The sequence below is a fragment of the Heterocephalus glaber genome, unplaced genomic scaffold (genome assembly GCF_053883595.1).
Source record: "Heterocephalus glaber isolate CG9 unplaced genomic scaffold, H.glaber_assembly_v1.0 deba00001538, whole genome shotgun sequence".
NCBI classification, from domain to species: domain Eukaryota; kingdom Metazoa; phylum Chordata; class Mammalia; order Rodentia; family Bathyergidae; genus Heterocephalus; species Heterocephalus glaber.
This window is the reverse complement of record NW_028258333.1, coordinates 4,156,992-4,183,171: the sequence shown is the minus strand read 5'-3', so window position 1 is coordinate 4,183,171 and position 26,180 is coordinate 4,156,992. Positions and strand designations below refer to the sequence as shown.

The following is a 26,180-nucleotide window of genomic DNA, read 5'->3' as shown; positions in this document are numbered from 1 at the left end:
CAGCAACCATCTCCTTTGCACAAGAGCTTTCTGGTGCCCTCTGCCATCCTCCCTCCTGACAATCACTGAGATGTGGTTTGTTGGAACAGGGATCCCAAGAACCCCAAAACCATGTGAAGAAGTTACTAAGAGGACTAGGTGACAGCAATGCTGCAGACATACGTTAATTACCCTAATTATAGGGATGAACTCAAATTAACTGAATAGATAAGATCTGCCAATTCAGCTGTTCTGCAGACTAACAAATAATCTACCCAAACAAGCAGGCAATATTTAATTGAAAGAGTCAAAATATTATCTAATCAGTGGACTTTTCTATTTACGAGGCTGACCTGCCTTCCATACACCAGGTGGCATGGTGGGAGCAGGAGACTGGCCACACAGAGAAGTCACCCATTTGCTCCCAGAGGAGAAAACCCTGAGCACGTGGCCACTGTGGCTCTTCTGTCCCCCTACCCTTCCAAGGTGAACACTTTGAAAAATGGCCCTTTGCAATGTATTCATTCCACTGAAAAAGAAAATAAACCATTTACATAAATCCCCTTGTTCACTCAATTGTACACATTTACTCCCCTGAAGCTGCCCCAGCTGTGTCACTACATGAGTGAAGCTAGGAAAGGAACTGGCCTCGGTGTGTGCAGCCTGGGAATCCAGCCCTCTCCTGACACTGGCTGGTGTTGTACCTGCTCTCGTGGCCCAGATGCTGTGTGAACTGGGGCCTCTGGCTATGCCTGGGAGCTCGGCAGCTTCTGCGGTGATTCACTGTGAGCTCAGCTCTAGATCTCAACTTGGGGGACAAAAAGGGAAGCAAGGTGCTGGACATTTTAACACTGAAAATAAAAGATCAAAGAATAACTTTTAGAGCTAGCAACATGGAGGCTTGTTTCAAGATAACTATGGCAATAATATGAGTTCCTGCTTCTTCCACAAAGAAAAGTAAAACACTGCTTATAAGGAGAGTAGAGGTTCTAGAGTCATACTGCTTGAGATCAAATCGCCACTTAATATTTCCTAGAGTGTTACCTTTGATGTCTTAGTTTTAAGAATCTGTCTTAGTTTTATCTGTCTTACCTGAATCTGTCTTAGTTTTCTATCTATAATATGGGCACGATAATAGTGCCTACTTCATAGACGTGCTGGGCAGATTAAATGAGATGATATAGAATGAAGAAATAAGCAAATGTCAACGGTTATTCTGTTTTTGTTCTAAAAAGTTCATAATAAGCAAATCTACAAAGTTTTAATCTTCTTTCTCTAGGTATTTTTCAAAATACACCCAAGTTCAAAATATGTGTCTAGTAAATGTAACATCATCCTGCGTTCAAATCTTTTTACTCCTAACAATACCAGAGTATGAAAAAAAGGCACAGTCTGTTAGATTCTATAGAAATCACTTCCTTTCAGCTCTAGGGGAAATGCCAGTAGTATTTGGAGGTCAAACCTTTGCCCTTACACCTGGTAGTTTAAAAAAAACAAACAAACCACTAGCGCATTCCCTACAATATCCTGGACATTTTAACACGCATCCTGGTGCATTGTGCTCACACAGGCTGCCCCATGGAGGAGACTGCTAGGCCTGAGCCTCAGGTCATACCACTGAAAAGGTAAAAAATTAATGCGGTAGCAGGAGCAAAGCTACATTTAAAACCACAATGTAAAATGCCTGAAAGTCCTGTGCCCCTCTAGACTTTTTTCTGTCTGGTCCCACAAGAAATACAATCTTTCAATTTGGAGGAAAATATCGAGACCTTTCTAATGTCAACTGAGGATGTACTGACCCATATCATAATGTAACATGATTCAAGCAAAGCCTATTTTTAAGCTTTTAAAATGGTACATGTGATGTCTAAAATATCCCTGAATAAAGAAATGAGAAAAGGCCTCTAGGATGTCTATGAAGTTCTTACCACAGACTTCCTAAGGGTCCATAAACCAAACTTCTGTGTTAGCTGCTAACTTACAAGAAGATACATCTTTTGCAACAGCAAGAGAAACTGCATCCATACAATTAGGTTCTACAGCAACCTAAGCAACTTTTAAGAACCACAAACTGGTCAGAAAAACCACGGGCTTAGGAAATGCTGCCCCCTAGAGTCCATCAAAGAAGTGGCTGACAGTCTGTAGTGCTAACAGAGAGGGAGAGGTCCAGGGCACTGCAGACCAGTGCAGTTCTGTGTGAGAGAACTTGAACTCAGCCGTCTCTGGGCTGTACATACTGTATATACAGAACCGGCCCACAGACCGGGCTATGAAGACAAGGACAGGATAGGGAGAGACATGAGGTTTTACTGAGAAAACCTCTGTGATGAAGTGTGGGTGGACTCCACATCAGACTGAGTCTGAGCTAGGTACCCAGCCCCCCAAACCTCAGTCCTTTCCCCACAGCCCTCAGTGGGCTGTGCAACTTCGGGGAGAAGGACCCTGAAAACACACTGCTATATTGAAACCCTGAAAGAAATCCTGTGATAAATTCTGACTTATTCCTGCTGAGGCCCGTTGGAATCCTAATTCTATCATCCAACATATTTGGCAGATCCTCATCCAAAGCTGGGTACGCAGGTGTTCCATGCCAACCCAAGCATGCACAGGCTGTGCATGTGCAGACAGGGTGAGAGTTCTGCGATCTGACAGAGGTGCCTCCTCCAGCCCTGCCGACGTCATCTGCTAACCAACCCCCACACCGAATACTGTCACTTGCAAGGGTTTTAATGTGGCCACAGTGATTTCAGCTACGGCACTAACTTTGTCCTCAAAGCAATATAAACAGCTCTCAACATGACACAAGACAACATGGTGGGATGCCTGAATTCAGGTGTGCAGTCTCATCAGATGGCACATATAGACAGACATGCTGAGGGATTACGCCGGTGTCCTGCAGGGCCTCAGGTCCACCTGTGCTGAGCAGTCTAACATATTCCATTACCTCCTCGTGGGCAAGTCTGGTCCACTTGTGGCTTTGAACTGGAAATTACTTCCGTTTTCATATACTGGGAATGAGTCATGTCTTATTACTGGGACTGCTTTTATCCTAGCATCTTCCACTTAAGAGATCAGTATGGTGGATAAGCAGAGTCTTGGCCTTGTGCCGATGCCAACAACTGATTTTTACAGCTGCTCAACAGTCTCTTTCTAGCCACTGTCCTCTGGGCCCTTAGTTACTTGTCTTGGCTACAAATTAAATGTTTAAAGACCTGGTCAGATGCCTACCACTAACTCCACTGCATGCCCCACACCCAATCAGAAGCCTAGTAAACAGTGGAACAAAGTTAATGTGCTGCATTCATTCACTCCTTCCTATACCCTCTAGAACTGTGCCTAGCACTAATTTCAACCTAAGAAAATGCATGTAATCTACTTTAAAAATTACAAGTGTGTTTGGAGTCTTTAAAGCAGTGGTGGCAAACCTAGGGCACATGTGTTATTTGTTTTAAGACAAAAGATAATGTATGAGTTGTTTTTCCTAAACTAAGACCTCAGTATTCAGGTTGAATTGCAGCGTGGGCACTTTGGGATACATAAGTGGGTTTGGGGTTGCAGTTTGGGCCCCTGTCTCCAAAAGGTTTGCTATCACTGCTTTACAGTCTCTGCCCACAGAGCCTTAAAGGTTGTTAGGACTGGGTTCCAAAATGTCCCCAAATGCCTCACCGCGCTGAAGGTTTGGCTGTTGGCAGGTGGACTTTGGGGAACAGTCCGGATTGCGAGGCTCCAACTTCATCAAGTGGATTTCTGAGTGGTCAGAAGGTGGGGCTCCCGTGGAGGAGGCAGCGATTGGTTTTGAGGGGTGTGTCTTGCCATAGGTCCTTTCCTCTGGCTCTCTCTCTGCTTCCTGGACGCCACAAGGTGAGAAGCTTCCCTCCACCCTACCCTTTCACCAAGATGAAAGCCCAACCCTCCCCCAATCTGCCCCGAGCTTTGTGCTTTACAAAAAGGAAGGGAAAACAAACACATGGCAGCAAAACCAAAAATGCCCTCTCAGTCTCTGCAGGGCTAGCTGGTGTGGAGCCCTGAAGCTTCCTGAGGAAGCCCAGCTAATACACTGCTGCTGATCAAGCTCCCCGCCTCCTGTCTCTGTGAACAGCAGCAGCAGTGCTAACAGTGTGTCAGAGACACACCCACAGAGTTGCCTTCCTCTCTCCACCAGTCCAAGACCTGTCATGACTGATAATAAAACATTGAGTTCATGAAGCTGAGTATCAAAGGAAGAAGTCTAGAATACTAAAACACTCTTTTCTTTTGTTTTGATTTTTCGAGACAGGGTTTCACTATGTAGAGGAGGCTGACCTTGAACTTACTAAGCAGTCCAGGCCGGCCTCAAACTCATGACTACAGAGATTACATGCATTTTCAGTGGTACATTTGAAGACCTGCAACATCCCATTTCCTGACCTTGTGCTGAAGTGCCTCATACCACACTGAGTTTTAACTACAAACAGCTAATTAAAGAGATGTCTGTATTGAGGTGTCCCTGTAAAATTCTGAGTGAGGATCTAGACACAAACTTTCAATCTCTATGGCAACACAAGTTACAAATGAAGATAATGCAGTTAATAACTTATTCAATAATCTCTTAGTGATTATTGTGAGCCACGTATAATAGCGTTCTCTATGATTTTCTATAATAACTTCTAATCTCTGTGTTGGCATAAAATTTTTCTATTTAAAAATATTGGCCCAATAGTAACAAATAGAAATTTCATGAATTTAAATCAGTTTAAAATCATTTTATTAGGACAGTTTCACATAAATTTTTCTGACAGAAGGACTTTGCTCCTTATTTAGCTAGTGGCACGGGGATTGAGCATGTGAAGCAAGTGCTCTATCATGAGCTATATTGCTATATCCCCAGCCCTGGTCTTTGCTTTTTTTTTTTTGGTTCCGGGGATCAAACTCGGGTCTTTGTGTTTGCGAGGCAGACGGCGTAACCACTGAGCTAAATTTCCGGCCTGGTCTTTGCTTTTAAATAATATCTTCATGTCGCTCTCTTCTCATTGGCCAACACAATAATCACTCATTTTGCTGGGGTCAGAATTAGTGATGTGTGCAGAATGATTTACAGCAATGGGAATGGACCCACTAGTAAGTACTGCCAAGGCCCGACTGGACTTCAAGGGGCTGAAGGTGGAGATCGCCTGTAGGGCATCCCAACTGAAGACTCAGCTGCAATCTTCTGAACAGGTTCTGAACACGTCAGAGCGCAGCAATCATAGAGGAAGGGCAAAAGGTACCGCATGGAGGGGAGAGATCAGTGAGGCCAACACAACCAGGTAGGTACAGCTGGGGTACGTACACCTTTGTATCTTACTTTCAAATCTATGTTATTCTGTCTATACTGAGTGAGTTACAATGAGGGCTGGGAGGGGCAAAGAAAGAGCATTCATTGGCCACTATGTTAAGAGCATTGCATATATAATTTCAGTTAATTGTCTCATACTTAGAAACTTCATGACTCCACTTTGTAGCTGAGAAAGCTGAGATACCTCAGAGAGAAACATGTCCCAGTATCCCAGGCCCCTCAGCCTGTTAAGGGGGTGGGTTACACTATAACATACTTTCTAATTAGTTTAATGAAGATTATATTTTTACAGAAAGAAAGCACAGACAAACAGATTGGAATTTTTTAGATATTCTCACCTAGGAGAAGATCCCTTTCTTCCATGAGTATTCCAAACCAGATACCACAGTCTAGGTAAAGACACAGGGCTATACCAAGAGGTGGCAGCTGATCTCCAAAGTCGAATGTGATGGTCAATCACTCAAGGTTCTTACTTTCCTGGTGATTTCACTGGCATGTGGCCATTTAATAGCTCATCTGTACTTAGATATGTGAACAAATGTGTAAGAGTACATGTATATAATTTAACACACTAAGAAATGCACCTAAGAAATTTAATGTTAGACATAAGTATCTGAGACTCGTCAGAGAGTAAATTTTCTGCTTGAAAATATCATGTGTCAGATCTTACCCTTTCCCCACACTTCTGAGATGTTAAAATGCTGGTGGTCATGCACTTCTTGTGGCAGGATAATATGATGCACCCATTCTGGAAAACTGTGGCAGCTTCTTTTAACTTGAGCTGCACTCAACCAAAGGACCTAGCAATTGCACTCCTGGAAGTTTATCCCAAAGAAACAAAACCTTACACTAACACAAAAACATGTACGTAATGATTCATTTCTAAACTCTGAAAGCAACTCAACATCCTGCAATGGATAAATAGTCAAACAAATTGTGATGTATCCATACCATGAAGTACTGCCTAGCAATAGAGGAAAGAAGTACTGATACATGCATAAAAGTGAATGGATCTCAATGGAAATAAGCTGAAGAAAAAAAGCCAACCTCAAAAAGATAAACTCACTGTGTAGTCCAGGCTGGCCTTGAACTTGTAGCAATCCTCATGTCTCAGCCTCCCAAGTGCTTGGACTATAGGTGTGCCCCACCACACCTGGCTTATGCAATTTTTTAAAAGCCAACAGTTATTTTTACTTATTTTTTTTGTTGAAACAAGTCAAGTTTTGTTTCTGGAGTCATGTGGGGATGTAGCCCTCCAAGCAGTGTATCTTGCTGCTCTTTCCTTTCCCATCTTCTTCTTTTTTTGGTTGAATAGAATATGTGTGCAGTACATAAGGTTTGCATTCCTTGTGTGGAGCTGGTACATGTACAGAACATACCCCAACTCCTTAACTCCATCTCTTCTGCTTCCCCCCACCTCTATCTCTTGATCACCTTCCCCAGAGAATGATCTGTAGCGTTTTTAAATAACAAGATAACAGCAACAGAGGACAGTCGGGTTTCCAGGGGTTGGAGCTAGGGTAGGAGTTGGATCTAGCTATAAGGGGGGCACAAGGAGGCTTTCTGGCGACAGGACAGTTCTGTATGATTCTGTATGATGAAAAGTGGTGGTGTTTACACGAATGACACTTGATAAAACTGTATCACACACACGCGCAAACTACCACAACCACCTATCACCAAGAGAATCCACTGAAGGCAGCTGATCCACAGAATGAGTGTTGTGTACCTTCAGGCAGGTTTTTCTGTTTTAGTTTAACCAGCAGATGCCCAGTGGGTTCTCCAGTTCCCCAAGCAGAACTCTGGGCCCTTTTGCGGTGGCTGCTGGAGGGAGCACTGGGCACACGGTCAGCACACTCTTGGAGCAAACTCAGCATGGCCCAGAGAAGAGAGAAGCAGCTGAGTGAGCTCTGCCTGCCCGGAAGCCCCAACTGCTGAGCAACCTTCCTGGCCCTGAGCAAAGGCACCTGCCCTCTGCCCTGGGGAAATGGAGCAAGCATAAAGAAGAAAGGCTGCGAGCCTAACTGCTAGGCATGAAAATGAAACCAGGTTGGTAAGCTGTGACAAAAAAAAAAAAGATGTCCAGGTGGTTGGGAGGCCTTTCTCTTTGACTTCTGAATAAAAGGAAAGGTTCTCTTAACCTAGGCATTGTTCAAAACAAAAACTTGTTCCAGTTCAGTGTTCAGAAGCAGAACTAAGAGGTTTCTTTACTTCACCTAGCAAGAGCTGCAGCCTGATTCAAATGGGAATGATCTCTTCTGGGAAACATGGCTTCTGAGCATGAAACTCAATGCAAGGCCACTGAATGAATTCCAGAAACAATCCCACTGAATTCAAGCTCTGGCAGAGAGCTAGATGTCACCACCTGGTTGCTTCAAGTGACCCACAAACTTCAATGTATTTATCAGTTAAATCAGGAACTAATTTCAGGATGAAGTTGAATCAGTATGAATAGATGAAAATAGCTACACTTTTACTATATTTGAAAATAAAAATACTCAGTAAGTCTACCATTAAGAAGCATGAGACAGGGCCGGGGATTTAGCGCAGTGGTTTCGTTGCCTGCTTTGCAAGCACAAGGACCCGAGTTCGATCCCCAGTACCAAAAAAAAAAAAAAGAAGCATGAGATAGAAAGGAAAAAGACACAACTTAGTTTTACTGAGCATCCACATCTGGGAGGTGGGCTAAGTAGCAGGAATGCAAGGGTGAGACACAGTCCAGGACTTCAAAGAACTCAAAGTCAATTGAGAGAAACAAACTGATGTCTGAAATGCGGGTACACAGGAGAACAGAAGTGCATGTGCCTCTGGTCATTCATTTTGGTGTCATCTCTTCGGACATCACTGTTAGCTTGGGAGGCATTTTGGAATGAATGAGTAAAAAAGAGTGAGTGACTGAATAAACAATGAAAAATGCATTCAAAAGGAAAGGAGGTCAGTTAACAAAGGACAAACAAGGAAGAATTATAATCAGAATTGATGTGAATAAATACTAAAAAGTAACACTGAAAAGAATGGTAACACTGAGAGGTGAGAACAAAATGTGGAGGGCTAAAAATCTCCCCAAATAAAACCTAAACTTATAACTAGGCCAATAAGCAAGAAACTCTTAAAAACATTAAGGCAAAGAAAAAAGGGGAGGGGGAGAGGGTCCGAGTTTTGAAGCCTTCTGAAAGGAGGTGAAACATTTCATGAGTCTTTCCAGAGGAAGAAGGTCCTGGAATGCTTTCGAATCTAGGTTTGAGGGGGAAACAGGCTGAAATCTACCAAATACCTGCTGCACCTAACACCAAGTTTCAAAATATCTTCCCTCTGTGTGAAAACATACCCTTTTCTGGCTTCCTCGGAACAGGTGTCCTCTCTTCTGTTTGCAAGGCAGGTCAGTCAGAGCCAGAGGTCTCAGTCTGCTACCAGATTGCCACCATCCCCCTTCTTTCAGTGGGCTGGCCCCGAGCGGACAAGGCCTGTGTCTGGCTCCTTCTGAATTAAGTTGCTCTAAGGTTGCCACGTTAAGAGGGCCAGAACCGCCTGCATCCAAGAGGACACCTCGCTCCAAGTGAGCAAGAAACACCATCACTATACGACGTCTGCAGCGAAGGAGAACTTCCACATCACGAGAGCTTTTCACAGGAAGCAGCTAAAAAGCTTCAAGAGCTTGCCTAAACAAAAGCTGCTGTTTCTACTTTTCTCTGTGTAATATTGCTTTATTGGTACATGCCTGCGGTAGATAGACTAATTCCTCAGAACATGTCATTTTAAATTGTATGACCTGCTTGAAGAGAACAGATTCAGATAACATACCTTTTAGCACTTGTGTGGTAATCTGATATGTTAATAAAGTTAGTAACTTCAGGCAAACATCTATCAGTGTAGCATGATTTCCTCTTCTTGGCTCTTTGCTCAATTTTAATTTCATTTTAAACTAATTAAACTTGTTGTAAACTGCTGAGTTTTCAGCCAATAACCTATTTCAATACACAACTAAAGAAACCATTCTTGCCTAAAAATCTACCAGGTAGTCCTGGGAGATTTAGGGCTTCTGTGCAGCAGAGAGGAAAGATACTGAGGAAATTCTGGTTAGGAAAAGATAAATCTCCTGAGGAAATGGCTGGGATTGAAATGAAGGGGGAAGGACCTGGCACAGGCTAAGCCCATGGGACAGCAGCCCTGCAGCTGTCCTCCACTTGTGTGGGCACGTGTATGTCCTGCTACGCCTTGCTGGCTGGCCACCAGCTCCTCCTCTGGCTCTGCGTCCCTTCAGGTGCATGAATGTGGGAGGGAGCAGACAGGAAACATGGCAGTTTCTCTGCTACAGGGATGATTCCCTCTCCTATGAAAAGGCGAGAACAGATGCACTACCAATCCTCTAATTGTAAACATGGACCGCTAACCTTCAAGACAGATTTAAGGTCTCCGTGGTCTGCAGATTCACACACACAAGAAGTTTCTAGAGTGTAACTCGATGAAAAAAGAGGTCTTTTCCCTTTTAATATTCTCAAGCATAGTGACAATAGAGACTATCTGTGGTCTGCTACATGGAATGTTTTTATTTTAGGGTTTTTCCTTCAAAATGTTGCTGCTGCTGTTACAAATAACAAGGAACTCAAACTGTGCCTCTGGAGAACAACTTCCACAAAATGATCTTCTCCCAGCTGTCTTTCAGTGCCAGCTTTGTGAAAACCGTGACATGACAGACAAAGTGACCCAAATCAGACACCACCTTACAGAAAGACTTTCTGCCCAGCCATACCTTGGACTGCTAAGCTCCTGAAGAATACTGCCAGGCACATGGCACAGACAAGTAGCTTGTGCTACAGGCAGGAGGCTTCCTGTCATCGTGTCTTTCTGCCAAGTCCTTCTGGGAGCAGCTGTCAGGCTGCCTGCTGTCCATCCTGCCTCTCCACAGCATCTGAGCTTCCAGGGCAACAGTGCCTCCTGTGGCCCAAAGGAGGGACTGGAGGACTGAAACTGGGCCTGGAAGTCTTGCCTCAGGTGGTCCAGGCTGCTGAGTGCTCCTGTCCTGCTTTCTTTGTGTTAGTGGGTTAATGTATGAAGGCACAACCTCCTTTCATAGGCAAACCACCTTGAACCCTCTTCCTCCCTCTCAGCAGAGGTGTGAAAATGCATATAACAAAGAGCAGTGGACATACTGCCCTACCAGGAAAGAGCAAAAGGACACAAACCTAAGGCAACACAATGAGTGCTGTGACAGGCGTGTGTGGAGAGCTCCAGGTCTAGGAGGCGCTACTAACTGTCTGGGGCAGAGAAGGCAGAACGTCCCGGCCTCAAAGGTGCCTGAGTGTCACAGATCTAGGGGGCCTAGAAGAGGAGAGACAGCACAGGAGCAGCCAGGAGAAGAGGTGTGGAAGCACTGGAGGTTGTTTCCCTGATGGCTCAAGAGCAGGGGCCACCGCCTCATCAGATTTGTGCTTCAGAAAACAACTCCGAAGCGCAGTGCCACAGGGAGGCAGGGGGAGTGGAGGTGACAAGGTGACCGAAACTGAGTGACGGACTCACTGCCCAGCGATCCGTGTGTCCCAACTAGAAACTGCCCAGGAGGAACCCCCACCTAGTATGTCTCACTGGGGAAGAGCAGCCTCTGTAAATGTCTGGAGTCTCTCTTCGTCATGGCACTAGCAGGAGCAGAGAGAGTGAGCCGCGTTGCCTTTCTATTCTGGTGACTACCTTGGGCCCACGCAGTCCCTGGGCCTCTGCAGAGGGCACTGCATGTTGGCTCCCAGCCCACAGCAGGCAGAAGCACCAACTCCTGGACTCCCAGCGGTCTGCCCAACACTCCTTCCCCCGTCTTGGACTCACAGAGTTTCAGAGCGAAGGGACCATGTATTTCTGGAGCCCAACATCCAAGTTACAAATGACCTCACTGTGGACACACTGCTCAAGGCCTCGGCCCTGAGAGTGAAGTTTCTATCCTTTAGACGAGGGCCTTGTTACCAAGGTGAGCCAGGCCCTGCCCTCTCCCAGATTTTTTACTTGGTCCTATCTTCCCCAACTCTTCTTTTTCTCCTATGACCATAAGCTTCTGTGAGTTTAATCCCAAATTACCCTGAAGTGCCCCTTCATAAATTTTCAATTTATAAAGAGCTGCATCCTGATCTATTATCATGCTTTGTAAAGGTCCTTCTGTGAAGTAGAGAATGTTTTCCTAGAGAGAAAAGATAAGTAAACTGACATCCTGAATTTGTAAACCACCCTGAAAAAGCTAAGCTTTATTATAAAACCTTTTTTGTCAAAAGCTAAGTTCCTTTTACGTAACTTTACAATTCTATCAAGAATAATATATGTATATACATATATATGTAGGTATGATTATTATTTACTTATTTTTCACACTCCAAACAACGAATTATCTCATCTTACCATGAGGTAAGTTTACTAATGAGTATGCTAATGAGATTAGTATTACTGTGCTGGCTATGGTACATTTAGGTTCAATTTGATGCTATATTTGTTTTTCTTAGCATCTGAGAGTGGCCAGATAAAACCAGAAGGCAATCATGACTTCCGCCACTTGGCAGGCCACACACAGAAAGGACACCTGAGCTGTGCCCACAACGTGCAGGGCTTGTTTCTGCAACACGGACGCACGCTGGCTCTGAAGTTGAAGGGCCCTCCTTCGGTTTCTTGCTCTGCTTTCTCCACACTACTCTCCCCTTCCACTCCCACCTCACAGACACCCTCAGCAAAGGCAAGCGTGCACTCGTGTGACAAGGAAGCCCAGCACAAGTGCAGCTCTTTCTCTCTCTGTGCAGATGGACTTGGCAAGATAGGTCTCACAACTGACCACCTTTTGTCTGCTGTCTCACATTGTGGCCAAATTCAAATTCCAACAAGTTCAGAGACATGGATTATATTTTTTCCCCTGATGGCTTACCTCTTTCACATGAGTGTGAAAGGACACTGACATGTCCAGTAGGATCTTTCGTTGCTCGACACGCCGAACAAAATCTTGTATCCTGTCTTCGAGCTGATGGGCAGCCTGATAAATCTCTTCCGGGTCACATTCCCCAGTCTGAGCCAGCTGTTCTGCTGCTTCTAGCAACTTATCTGCATTGGTGTATGTGTTCTGCACAAAAGAATGCCCAGAGGAACAGAATGAATACAAAGCAAACTAGACAGTCTGGGCGTCATAACAGCAACTCAGTCAATTAATGATACTTCTGGTCATTTACCTATATCAAACAGAAGAAATATAATCCAAAGCAATGACTCTAGGAGTTCTATACATTTCTATCAGTAACCTTGTCCGATATTGTCGTGATCCTCGTGGCAAAGCCCTGCTCCTAAAGCAGTCAGGGTATCTGTGGGCAACTGCTGGCTATCTCATGACTCAGAAAGTGCCTTCAGATTTTTGCTAAGGTGGAGCCAGGAAATAGCCCATAGCCACAAATGCTTGCTTCACTTTTCTCCAAACTGTATGGCAGAGTGGTGAATTCCAGTTCAGTGTCTTTCAGTGTGGTATACCGGTTTATGACAATTTCCAAGTCCAAGTTTAAGGTTAAGTTCCAAAGAAGCATACAATGATGTCTCTTCCACATTTTTCTACGTATTTGGTAACTCTGTGCTTATCTTTTTTCTGCTTTTTTACGCATTTTTGAGAAAAAGGAAATAATGGCTATACAGTACCCAAAGTTTGAAAGAGCTGAAAGTAGAGTGTAAATACACATGTGAAATAGTCTGGAGATTATTCTGATTCTTCGTAAGTCCAAGGCTGCTCAGACATTCCTCACAGAGCCTGAGACTGTCTCTGAAAACTGTCCAGAAGGAGGTCGCTGCCCAAGAGACCAGCTGGCAGGCTTCTTGGCAGTAACAGGGCAAAATTACGGCTCCATGAAGGCCCAGAAAATCAGCCTGTGGTTCTCTGTGAGAAACAGCAGAGTCCTTCATCCTTCTCCAAACAATTAGGTTTGAAACTGAGTGGGGCAAGTGACGCATCAGAGAGGGTGGGAGGTGGCCAGAGGTGAGGATGGAGCCCCTGTAAGGAGGCAGAGCCTGAGGAAGGTGATGAGGTGTCCCTGCAGAGGGATGGGGACACAGGAGGGGCTCTGTGCAGGGTGAGGCTGGTGACTGTATCAGTCTGTTTTCTGTTGCCAGTAACACAACACCACTTCAGCTCGTAGCTCTGGTGGCCCAAGTCTGGCTGCCACAACTAGAGATGGCCTTCCTCCTGCCAGAGAGGCCCAAGGCATCACATGGCAGGAGACAGGGAGTGTGCAGGTGTCTCTCCCTCTCCTTCTAAAGCTACCAGTCAATCACAAGGGCTCCACACTAACAACCTTGTCTAATCCTAACCGCTCCCAAATGCCCGGCTCTAAACACCAGTCACATGAAGATTCCACTCTTTTAATGCCTCACGTTGGGAATTAAATCCAATACGTGTACTTCGGAGAGGACGCACTAAAGCCACATCCAGACCACAGCATTCTGCCTCTGGTCCCTACGGTTGACATCCTTCTCAAAAAGCAAAACAGAATCATTCAATGCCCAATGGTTCCAATGTCTCAACTCATTTTCAACATTAATTCAAATCTTTGGATTAATTCATTAATCCAAAGCCTCATTTTAGACTCAAGGCAAACTCCTGGTTGTAAGCCTATAAAGTATAAAAAATTAAAAAATAAAAATAAAAAAGTGGTTGTCTACTTCTAAGATGTAATGGTAGACAGGCACAGGATAAACACTTCCATTCCAAGAGAGAAACAGAAAAGGAGAAAGGAGTAAACAGCCCAAAGTACGCAACCTGGGAACCCCGCAGGGCAGACATCAGTCTCAAAGCTGCGGGCAGCATCCATGCATGCTGCAGTGACAGCGACAGTGAGCACCCAGGCCTTGCGCAGCGGCCCCTACTGCTCTGTAGTCCTTGGCCACAGTCCCTCATGGGTGCGCGCTGGCCCCGGCAGCTCTCCTGGGCAGGCATGGCGCTGCTCGGTGTCCTACCTCTCTGGGGCCCCTGGTGCAGCTCCATTTGCACAGCCCTCAAGGTGTCACCTCAGGGGCCACTCTGCAGGGCTCTAAATGTGACACACTGGTGGGCAGAGGGGACTTCAGGAGTTGTATGCACTTCTATCAGCAACCTTTTCCAATATTGTTTTAGACTTTGACCCTCGTGGCAAAGCCCTTGCATCTGAAGCAGCTGTGGGCTGTCTCACAACTCAGAAAGTGAGGCCTTTCTTTGAAATCTCTGGAAGTCACCTTGACCCCATAACTCTTGCATTGTGTTCCTGCAAAATCATCTCCTGAGGATGCCAAGGCCTGCCACGGGCAGGAACTATACGTGGGCCTGTTTGAGTCATGGCTCAGTGGCTGCAGAGCACTTCTTGAGAAAGCCAGAATCCAAGGCAGCCGTGGACTCAGGCAGTGAACCCATTCATCAGAGCTCGGCCAGGCTGCATAAGACAACGGTGCCCTGGAGAATCTGGGCCTGTGACAGGAGGCGTGGGCATTTCGGAGAGGCCCTTAAGGTCTTTTGCTCGCTGTCCTAAGGATTAGATTTCTGCTCATTTCTTTAGGAAGGGGTTGCACAGCCTCACTGGTCCATCATCCTTAATTTTCAGTCTTCCGTAGCATCTTAGATCCTGGACACCATGTAGCCAGGTGGTTTACTCAGTGTAACAAAGTTGGTATTTTGTCCAATTTCCAATAGAATCCTCATCTTCATCTGGGACTGGTTCACAAATCTACTTGTCTACTGAGTCCTCAGCAGTTTCCTGTGCGGCCATCTGTACAGCATTCTAGGCTTTTTCTAACCTGTCCCTCCAAAATCTTTCAGCCTCTGCCTATAACCCAATTCCAAAGATGCTTTCACATTTTCAAGTATTTGTTGTTGCTGGGAACAGGGCCACTTCAGGATCAATTTTCTATCTCAGTCTGGTTTTCATCACTAAAACAAAAATACCCCAAAGCAGGCTAACTCTGTAAGGAGGTTTATTTAGTTCGGTTTTGGAGACTGCAAGTCTAACTCAGGTGGCATCACGATGGCGGGACCACACGTGGAAGGAAATGACATTTTAAACCAGGAGGCCAGCCAAAGACTGGGTCCCTACAATCCCTCCCAAGAAAGTGCCACCCACCAGGCTGTACTTGTTGAAGGTCCCACCTTCCAATGGCACCCACTAAAGACCAAATACCAGCTTTTCACAGACAAAACATCCAAAACAGGGCAGCACCCTCTTGGGGAAGGGGTGGCTTCCAAGTTGAGAGACTGGGTACATCCAGGGGGATTAATGAACTATGTCAATATGTTAGGGGTAATCAGAGCCCCACTTCTAATTTAGAGACAGGGCCAAAACATAAAGAAAGAAGAGCTGAGTTAACCCTTCACCTGGCAAGTGGGTTACAACCAGAAGTATCAGTGAGAATACACGATTTTCCAACACAGACATGCACGTGCACGCGTGCGCCACACATGCACACTTTCTCTGTCCCTTCCAGAAATAACCCAATAGCAGCAAACATGCTTAGCATCAGATCTGTGCTTATAACCACTGTTCTCTGTAGGGAACCAGGGCTCCTTGGAGAAGCAACTGACTGCAGGGCTGCACTAAATAAAGGAAACATGAGTCTGAGTCACGACTGAGCCCAAAATAAGGAAGTGTTCAAAACCAAGGGTGGTCAAGTCAGGATACGGAAGCCAGCCTAAGGAGGTTCCTGCTGGCCTAATCAGCGAGTACGCGACCATCAAGATAAACAATGACAGTCATAAACATGTACTAATAAATACAAATTTAAAAAATAAATTCTACCTACACTTCTACAAAAAACACAACACATAAAAACATTTCCTAATTCTGGCCAGACTTGGAAATGGATATGTGCATATTTACATATCGTCTAGGTTCAAACTATTTGAAATGAGAAAATCATTTCCCAATCCAAGTACAGAACCTGAAAGCAAAAAAGGGTTTATAGACACTTAATAGAACATATCGGATGCTAAGCTGTAGTAATTTCTGTGTGGAGCAGAAGAACTGCCCACATCGAGCTTTGTGACAGGAACCACGCTCTGTACATGTCCACCACACAGGCGCGAGGTGCAGCCGGATCCGGGCCTGTGTGTCCCCGAGGGGAAGCTGTGCAGCGAGTGTGGTATGGGAAGCCCTCCAGCACGACGGCCAACAGCATCCGCAAAACCCCAGTCGGAGCAACGGTGGGAGAGGGCGAGGGCCGGTCACTGCAGAGGCACACGGGGCTCATCACTGACACCTGGGCTCACACCTCACCCGGAGCCCATCGGCCCTGCTCAGGAACAAAGTGGGGAGGAAGGAGTTAAATCAGCCAGCAGAGAGCAGGCTTGCAGAGAACTGGCAAGGTCTGCACAATGTGGACTAGAACAGTGGCGGTAATGATGAGGAAGCTATTGATAACAATCAAAAACAGTTAAAGAAAGTGCTGGAAGCAAGAGGAGCCAAAGAGAGCCAACACTAAGGTAGTCTGCATAAAATCCTGGACTAGAAAAGGGCTACTAGGGGGAAATTAAGGAAACAAGAATACAATGTGGGCAGTCACAGTAATATACTGGTACCGGCTCATTAATTCTAACAAATGTACCACACTATAGATATTAATAGGGGAAAGTGGGTTCTGGATATGGGAACTCTCTGTACTATCCTCCACATCTTAAAACTGTTCTGAAAAATAAAGTTTATTTTTAAAAAAATAGGTGTGTATGTATACGAGAGAGAGAGAGAGACAGACAGACAGACAAGAGAGGTTTAAAAAGCAGCTTTCACCTATGGAAACTGTGTCTGTTTTTGGGAGAAACTGCTGGACTCCCAGCAGTTCCTGGAGGTGATCTTACCCAGGCCTTCCTCTTCCAGGCTGGCACTGTGGCCACATAGCCCCAGTTCTGACCTGAATAGCAGGTTCTGTTTAGGACACAGCTGTGCCAGTCAGCTACAGCAGTCTGCTTGCGTCCTGCCTACCAAGCTCTCCAATCACCAGAGGTTGCATCGGAGGCAACTCCTCCAGGAATGAAGGGTAACGGACCCCGGCTGCTGCACCAAGTGGGACCCTCTCTGACACAGGCACAGTGGGGGCGGGGGCTGGTGGAGCTAACGGTGCAGCCTGATACATGCAAAATACCCCGCACTGCAGGCACATGTTTCTGAATCCTGTCTTCTCACTCACTGTCACTAGAGCTCTTGTGTTTGACAAGTGGACCTTCAGATGACAGTGGCTTTCAAAGGTAAAGCATCATTGAATTTCTGAGCGCTTTGCCACCTCTTTGTCAGCAGGTAAACACCTTGAAAACTAAACATGCTGAAGGAACAAGTGGATTTTTTAATGATGTGGGACACTACATGACAATCACTCATCCCAGGTCTCTTGTACTTGAAGAAAATGAGGCTGCGCAAGAGGGTGAAGGCTCCCCTCAACACAGCAGCAGGTCCTGGTGGGGCCGTGTCAGTGCTGGCGTCTCTGAAACCAGTCTGGGCCTTCCCAGAAGCAAGGAGCTCTCTGCATCCTTCGAGGTGGAGGAGCAGTGACTTCTACTGTCCTGCTCACAAGTGTTGACTTTAAGCACCTCCTAGGGGCCTCACAACAAACCTGCGCCTCTGACACCATTCCACTCCCTCTTCCCACGGGAGGGCAGAGAGGCAGAGAGGCCAGTCAATTGGCAGAGCTGGGACTGCTCAAACAGTGGAAGCCTGGCCAGGGTTCATCCCACCAGGGAAACTCAGGCCCATGACTAACAAAGCAGGTGCCCGAGCCGTGGTCACGTCAGGCGGGACTTGAGCTCCTCTCTTCGGCCTACTCTCTCGTCCCCAGGTGGCCTTTTCTGACCCATTTCCCTTACTCCAGCTGTGAGGATTAAAGGGGATATAAAGGCCACGATGGGGCCCCCACTTTTTCTCCTTTTCTTGAGAAGCAGATTAAAACTGGATAACTGGGGGCACTCAGGGAAACAAGAGCTAAGTCAGTGGGCGATCAGACCTGCCTCTTCCTACAGCATTTAGCAGCCACCCTGTTACTGAAGAGGGCCAGAGGCTATGCTGAGAATCAGTGGAAAATGCACGTTTTCTCCATCTCAGAATGGATAGGAGAGGTGGAAAACAAGCATTGCAAGGGTCGAATACTTGCCTGTTTAAGGATAACAAGAAAAGAAAGTCTGCATATACAAAACTTCCAAGGTGTTACTACAAAAATATAGCATGAAAGAAGGGTCAGTATACCTACAAACTTCAAATAACTCAAATATCCTTTAAAAGACACCTAAATCCCCAAGGATCATCTTCTCATCCAGGAAGGGGAAAGGCAGTGTATTGGGAGGCACCTGCCACCACCATGGCTCTAACTACAACACGATAAAACGGAAGTGACTAACAGCTACCCTGGAAAATTCTGGACAGCCTATGTAGGTAGGTACAGCAAACACTGCCTACTGTCTCCCTCTGCTGTCATTTATCAGAGATATCATTTATTTCTGCAGGGTTTCAAGAAGGGCTTCAACAAGGTAAGGTGGTCAGAGGGTAAACATACCTACAGTACCAGCTGGATCTAGGTCTTAATGTGGCAGGGTAGTCTTAAAATAGAGTGCTAGTATTCACCCACATATCTGAACTATCTAAATGTTCTAGGTCAGGGTCTTGGCACCAGGAGCACCTGCTGAGTGCCAGGCACTCTTTAAAATGTTCCCTCATCACAGCACCCAGTGAAGAGAGGTGTGTGGATATCATCTCCCAGCTAGGGAAACAAACTCAGAGAGAATGAGTAAACTGCAGAGGATCACATAATCGGAAAGCAGTAGAGGAATTAAGTTTTAGAAAATTTATTAAGGAGAAAAAAGCAGCTGAGATTTGATACTTTGTAGACACATGCCAACCTAAAGGAAGTTCTTGAAAGCAAATAATTCACTCCGAATCTTCCACTATTACTTTAAAAGACTGAAAAAACAACACATTTTATATTAAGAACTGAACTTACTGCAAAATGGCAGCCTATTGTATGAAAGTAGAAACTCAGGGCATGCTGAAAATGTGGAAGCATTCTGTATGTCCACATGCTGTGGGTACTGGATTCTGCTCATAAGATGAGTGAGCTCCAGAACACGACTGCCTATCTTCTGAAAACACAAAAGGAACCTAAGGCCCCCTGATCTGCTAAATGACACTCTCATCCCGAAGACAAGATAATCACATGACATATACAAAGTTGTTAGTGTAAACAGCTTCATGGAGAACAAGCTTGCGACAGGCTACATCTTTGGAGGGTAATTTGAATCTTGTGCGGTAAGTAGTAAGAAGCCACATAGCTTAGTCACTCGCAGAATGGCACCTACAGAAAGAGTCACTGGTGACATCTGAGACACCTGGGTTCTCAAAACCAGCTCTGTCCCTGAGGTAGCATTCTCTGGGCTTTACTGGCTGTTGTTGTAATCACAGCTTTTAAATGTAGAAAGGCACACCAACTTGGACAACTATAAAAGATTACTGCAAAAAGTTTCAAGTGGAAAGTATTTTTAATTTCTTTTTTTACACAAGTACATGAAAATGCTCTGAGGCTGTGCATACCACGCACTACAAAGCAATCAGCATGAATTCAATCAACAGGTTACATCTACTAACGATCACTGCACAAAATAAATGGGTCCTCTGATTAGTCATGAAGGGGTTTCTGGCTCTGCAAAATTGCATGTGAAGGTGACCCAAGTGCTTGCTGAGGAGGCCACAGCAGCAGGCGTGTGAGATGGGGCCCTGCTCCGGGCTGGTGCTGCAGTTAGAGTGGCCTGTGCCACTCACTTCCACCGGGCAGTTGGGGAGCTATGTCAGGTCCTTCCCAGAACCCCAGAACTGTTCTATATAATAAATCTATATTTAGTACATTTCCAATGAATTCAACCATAGACTTTCACCCACTTCCTTTTTAACTGGTTCTGTTACTTCATCATGTCACAACTCACTAATTTAAAGAAGTTTGCTGTAAGAAAAATTTTATTAAATTGCTAAGATCTCTAAAACCAATTTAGAGTTTCAACAGGAACTTTCAAAACAAGATTCTAAGAAACAAAACTAATCTTAACCTTAACCGTGAAAAGGGAATTTCTTCTGACTTTGCTTTACTTTTAAGGAAATGAAATAAGGCTCTTAATTAAGCACCAAAGATCCCTCTGTTCTTATTTTTAAGATTTTTTTCCACAGTTCATTTTGTCCAAATCGAAAATACAAACTTAAATTATAATCTGCCTTAAGAGAAAGCAGACAAAAATGGGAGGGCAGAGCCGTGCAGCTGGTGAAGGTCCCGCACTTCATCCTATGTTGGAACGAGAGACTACAGCCGCTCTGTCCTCAGGGAGGAGCGAGAATTCCCAGCGAGGGAAGCAGTACATGCAAAGTACAGTTCGCCTTGATACTGAGGCCCAGTCTGTCTAGACCACGTTCACCGTACACAGCCACAATAAAGCCAGCCTCCTGTGGGGCCACCTAACAGTCACAACCTCTTCTGCTGAAAATGCTGTCACAAGTTCTTTGACCAACGGGGGGCAGGGGCACTGCTTCAGGTCTCGAGGCCTCTGGCCATGGTATGCCTCAGCGTTCTCTCTCCAGCACCTCAGGTCAGGGGTGCTTCTGAGCGGAGCAGCCTCCCATCACAGTGGGCCTGAGATGGGTCCGAAGCCTTCTGAGCTCCGTCCCATCTACGTGCACAGGAGCTGGCATGACCCAGATCTGAGGGCTGCTCTGCTCCCTACTGATGACTCATGCCTGTCACATAAGGTCAGTGCACATCTGTGGGCTGAGTGGGTGGGACAGTGACACTGAAAAGCAGAAGGGAATTCTGTGAACAGTTAGGATGCAGTTGTCGGTTACTGAATGCATACTCTAAGCAAATCCCTGAGTGCCTGCTTGTTTGCAGCTCTACCCACAGGCCTAAAGCTGGCCAGAGGGGGACCAGGAAGTAGAGTACAAGTGGCAGAGCATTCTTCTGAAACCAACAGGTATCTAAAGTACATAGCAGAAGCATGTACAGAGGAAGAAAACAACAGAGAAGGAGACACCGAAAATGCTGGGGACAGGGGCCACACTTGAGGACCAGCACTGACAGCAAAGCTAGGCCATGAGAGCAATGGAGCACAGGTGCACCCATGAGCCGATGGAAGGCTTGAGAAGGACAGGGCCCGAGGAGGAGAGCCTGGTTGCAGGCAAGTGGCCCCCAGCCCGGAAATGCCAGGTGCACGCACAGCAGGCCCTGTGGCCCTGCTGCCCCAAAGATCCTCCTGTTGGCCCCACACCTGCCTCTAACCTCTTCTTCTTCTTTTTTTTTTTTTTTTTTTGCCACCAAACTGAATTCTGTAAATTTTCACATCAAGAGCTAACACTGAGAGCCACCTAACAATAACCAGGCCTGTTCAAGAGAACTGGGTCTGCAGCCACCTGCTGCCTCCTTGCCCCTTCTCTGTGGTCGGGTGGAACAGCTGGCATGGTGATGATTTAAACGCTAGAGGGTGGGAACGTGAGTGGAGCTCTCTGCAATGTGAGCAAACTTCATACACAGTTCAGATTTGGGCTGAAGCACTTTCTCAATTTGGGGAAGAGAGTCAAGCACCCTTGGATTCCCGGGGACCAGGAGCAACACATGACGAGCAAGACTGAAGCTCAGCGGGGTGACAGAAGGAGCAGCCAAGCACTGCTCTTTCTCCTCTTCAGGGGTGGGAAGCACAGCACAGCACAAGTGCTACTTTGAGCCTGTGCCTGCCCTGGAAATGTTACAGGGAAAATGTTCACTTCCTAAAAGAAAAGTTCTCCTACTCTTCTTGTGCCCTGAGAACTTGTGTGGACAGCTCTGATGACTGTTTTAGAATTGAGCAAGGAAGTTCACCCTGCTAATTAGCCACAGATAACATTTTCATGTGGAATGGGCAGAACCAAGGACTGGAGGGAGAAAGGCCAACTGGGGTGACAGACTCACATGAGAATACTCAATAAGCTCTGGTCTTCCCTACTAGAAAATGCTCAGGGAGTGGGAGGAAGAGGTGAGGCCATCTCAGTGGACAGGCCTGTGCAAATACACTACTCCTCCAAGAGCCTCAACTTGTAGAACTTGCTTGTTTACAGTTCCGCCTCTTAACTGCTTTGGTGCCCGGGGTCTTTGTTCATATGACCAATTTTTACATTTCTCCTCAAACCACAGTTAATTGCAGCAGTAGTTACCTGATTAAAAAAAAAGTGGGAGATAAAGAGTGTATTTTCCACATTTGTTCTGCTACAAGAAGACAGCAAAATATTTCCCAAGAAAGGAGTAGAGAGACTGTAGGGAACAGGGAAAGGGGACGTTACTAGAACTCCTGCCATGAATCCTGTGAGCCACAACAGCACAAGGCAAATTAATTAATAAAGACAGAAATGAGACTCAGAGAAGAAGCTGAGCTTTGGGCCTGTTCAGTGATACTCTGGGCAGCAAAGACAAAAGACCCCAAGCTTGAGCTTGCCACACCTTTATTCGGTAGGTACATCTGGAGTAACAGAGGACTCAAAGGGCTGCAGTGATAATCCTAGAAGAATGAGGAACTTACGCAGATGATGATCCTAGTTTCATGAGGCACGTATGTTGATTAGGAATTTGTTCCACCCCAAGATGTCTTCAGCTGATGTAATCCTGCCCTGGAGCATCACAGCATCATGGGACCATTGAGGTTTTAGCTATGACCAGAGGCAAAAATGGGGACAAAAATGCCATACCCTGGCTGTAGGCAGGAAAACTAGGCCTAAACATAATTTAATTGTGAAATGGTTTTCCCCCCAAATTATGTAGAATCGTTCCCGACATGAGACCACATGAAAAACAAACAAGAGAAATGTTGTCAAAAAGCCAAAGAAAGTGTGTGGCAAGGCTGCGGGACGCGTAGTCTTTCTTACTCACTTCTTGAGATCAATAAAATAGAAAGGAATGACTGTCAATTTCATTTTATATATTAAGATATGTAAAGAAGGTAACTGTTTTCTTGAGACAGGTCTGCCTCTTGCTCGGGTTGGCCTTGAACTCATGACCCTCCCAGCCTAGCCTCCCAAGTAATGAGGATTACAGGCTTGTACCACAGTGCCAGGTTTAAGAAGGGAACTTTTCAAAGGCATCGTCACAGAATAGGACTTAGATGCAGTTTGTGTATTATCATACAATTCCACCCCATATTTCAGTTCTCAGACTAGAAGGTAAATGATCTCTTCATCTTATAAATCATACCGATGCACACGGCCCTGGTTTATAGTCTTCTGTGAATTTGAGACTTCACTGTTAGATGTATATTGATGCTCTTCCTTTAATAAGAGAAGGGTTTTTCATTTTTAATAACATTTTCATACTTTTAGGTCTATTTTGTCTTATAATAATATCCCTACAACAATTTTTTTATGATTAATATTTTCTTGGTAGATCTTTTCCTAATACTGTTTATATTTTCAAACTCCCTGGGATATTTATGTTTCAGGTGAACCCACTGAAAACAGCATATATAATTTTAAAAAGATGTCCAGTCTGAGAATGTCTGAGTTTTTTTTTTTTGGTACTGGGGATTGAACTCGGGACCTTGCACTTTCAAAGCAGGCAGTGGCACCACTGAGCTAAATCCCCGGCTCAAATGTTTGTCTTTTAACAGGTAGACTCCATTTTTCATTTAGTGTCATTACTGATGCTTTGGACAAATCACTACATCTTATTTTGTGATTTATATCATGACTTTTGCTGTGCTTTTTTTATTGCTTCCTTCAGCCCCTGGTTTTCAGCGTTTCTTTTCCCTTAAAACTTATCCAATATCTCTGTACTTTGAGTGGTTGTTCAAAAATACTCCGAGTCAGGCCTGAACTAACAAACTGAAGACAAGCACGATGCTTCCAACTGCTCTCTTGTGAGCACCCCTCTACCTTTCAGATGAGGGTGAGCTGGTGCTTCAGTTCCATCCTGCTTTAACACGGTTCCAGATTCACCTTCTGCTTCAAAGATCAAACTTTAAATCCACAAACATATTTATCAGTTTCTTTGCTTACTATTGATACCAGCCCTTTTCCACACACTTCCTTTTGTTCACTTAAATTTTATTCAAAAAATTTTGTGTTACTGAACACTTGAAATATGCTAGGTGTTGTTCTAGGTGCCAGTGATAGAAGTGTTCCTCTTGTGGAGTTTAAATTTTACTGGGTACTTTACATTATTCCCTTCCTAAAGTAAATGCTTTTGTTTTTTGATAGTGTTGAGTGGTAACCTCTTGGTTTTGGTATGTAATTATCCTCACTATTGAGTGACAGTTCAGCTAGTGCAGAATCCAAGGTTCAGAGTTACTTTCCCTCAGGATTCCATCCACTGCTGTCCAGAATCTATGGCTACTGACAAGAAGCCATTGTCTAACTTTCATTCCCACAGGTGCTATCTTGTCACTTTCTCATTTTTAAGACTTTGTAACCTCCTTCCGTTTTTGTTTTTTTGTTTTTTTGTTTTGGATATTGGGGATCGAACTCAGGATCTTGCACTTTTGAGGCAGGCATGGTGCCACTGAGCTGAAGCCCCGGCCCTCTCCTTCAGTTTTATTGTAATTTGTCTGAGTTTGGATTTGTCCCACTTAGACAACTTTTTAAAACAACTTTTCTCTACTTCCTTTTAATTTGTGTGTGTGTGCACATGTGTGATGTTTCAGACCAGAAAGCTAACTATGGAGAGAGTAGGAGATTTGTCACGTGGCCTATGGGCATTACAGCCACATTCAAACCCCACACGGCCTGTTCTCTAAACATGCTGCATTCCTGGCTCCAAGTTCCTAAGTGCACGCAGACAGACTTAACAAGATTGATGCTGGGCTCATAATTACGGAAATGTAGGAACTATTATTCTCTGACTAGGAACTGAAATGTCAGAAACTACGAAAACACTGGCACAACAAATATGACAAAAACATCCTGTGTATTTGTTTCAAGAATATCACAAGTTACGAAGAGTCAACTGACTAAATCAGGTTTCTGCTGAGGCAATGACAACTTCACTCTGAAACCTGAGAGTTCAATTTCATTGCATCACCGCAAACATATCTAACAAAGGGTAAGTCATATCAGATGTGGTTAAACCTGTAATTCTAAATCAACCACACAGGTATTTGAGAGAGAAAATGGTGAAAGCTATTGTTTTACCTGCGCCACTTCTTCAAAATCTTCATGACGTTTCTGCAAAGCTCTGGCCCGATGAAGAGACTTCCCCACACCTGTGTGTTTGCTTAGAAATGCTTCTCCATGGTTCTCAATCCAATCCAGGACCTACAGTGAAAAACAGCCACATGAGGATAAAAACAACATCCTGCTCATTCAGTGTAATGAAGACACATTCTGTTGTCAATATTCTGTAAGAAATAAGAAGCAAACTAGGAAAAAAATTGGAAGTACTTGAGTACTAATTTAACACACTTGATAATTATACCTTACATCAGCTTTCCCACCATGGCTTTAATCAGCTCTTACATTGAAAGTATGAATCTATGTATAAACATTACATGCAACAATGATTAAATTAAATCTCACCTCATTTTATGCACTACCGAGCCACCAAACTGACAGGTTTTGTCCTAGAGGGGTCATCAGGCCACAGAGGGCTAGTTTAACTTCACATTTTTTTTAAAGACTCAAAGCTTCCCAACGCAAGCAATTCAAGATTAACTGTATGGTTCATTTTTTTCTTTCTCTTCTTTAGAAGAGTCCAAGCACATAAGTAAAACCTAAAAAAACACTTACATGCCTCGCTCCCGGTATTGGAGGATAATTTAGTCTACAAACTAAGATGGGGAGAAAGGTAAGCATTCCATGAATTTAATTACTTAATTGTTCTTACCAGCTATAATCTACTGCACTCAAGAAAAAGAGTGAAGCAAAGCAGGAGAAGACAATGTTCTGAAGTCCCTATC

General features: G+C 44.9%; 1 protein-coding gene across 1 annotated transcript in view; it reads right to left on the bottom strand.

The window, feature by feature from the left end:
• The window catches only part of Trio (trio Rho guanine nucleotide exchange factor), a 314,560-nt gene that overhangs the window by 125,665 nt on the left and 162,715 nt on the right, over nt 1–26,180 (bottom strand). Inside the window, 2 exon segments of the mRNA XM_004845192.4 lie at nt 12,186–12,377; nt 25,417–25,539. Of these exon segments, the coding sequence (XP_004845249.2) occupies nt 12,186–12,377; nt 25,417–25,539 (315 nt within the window).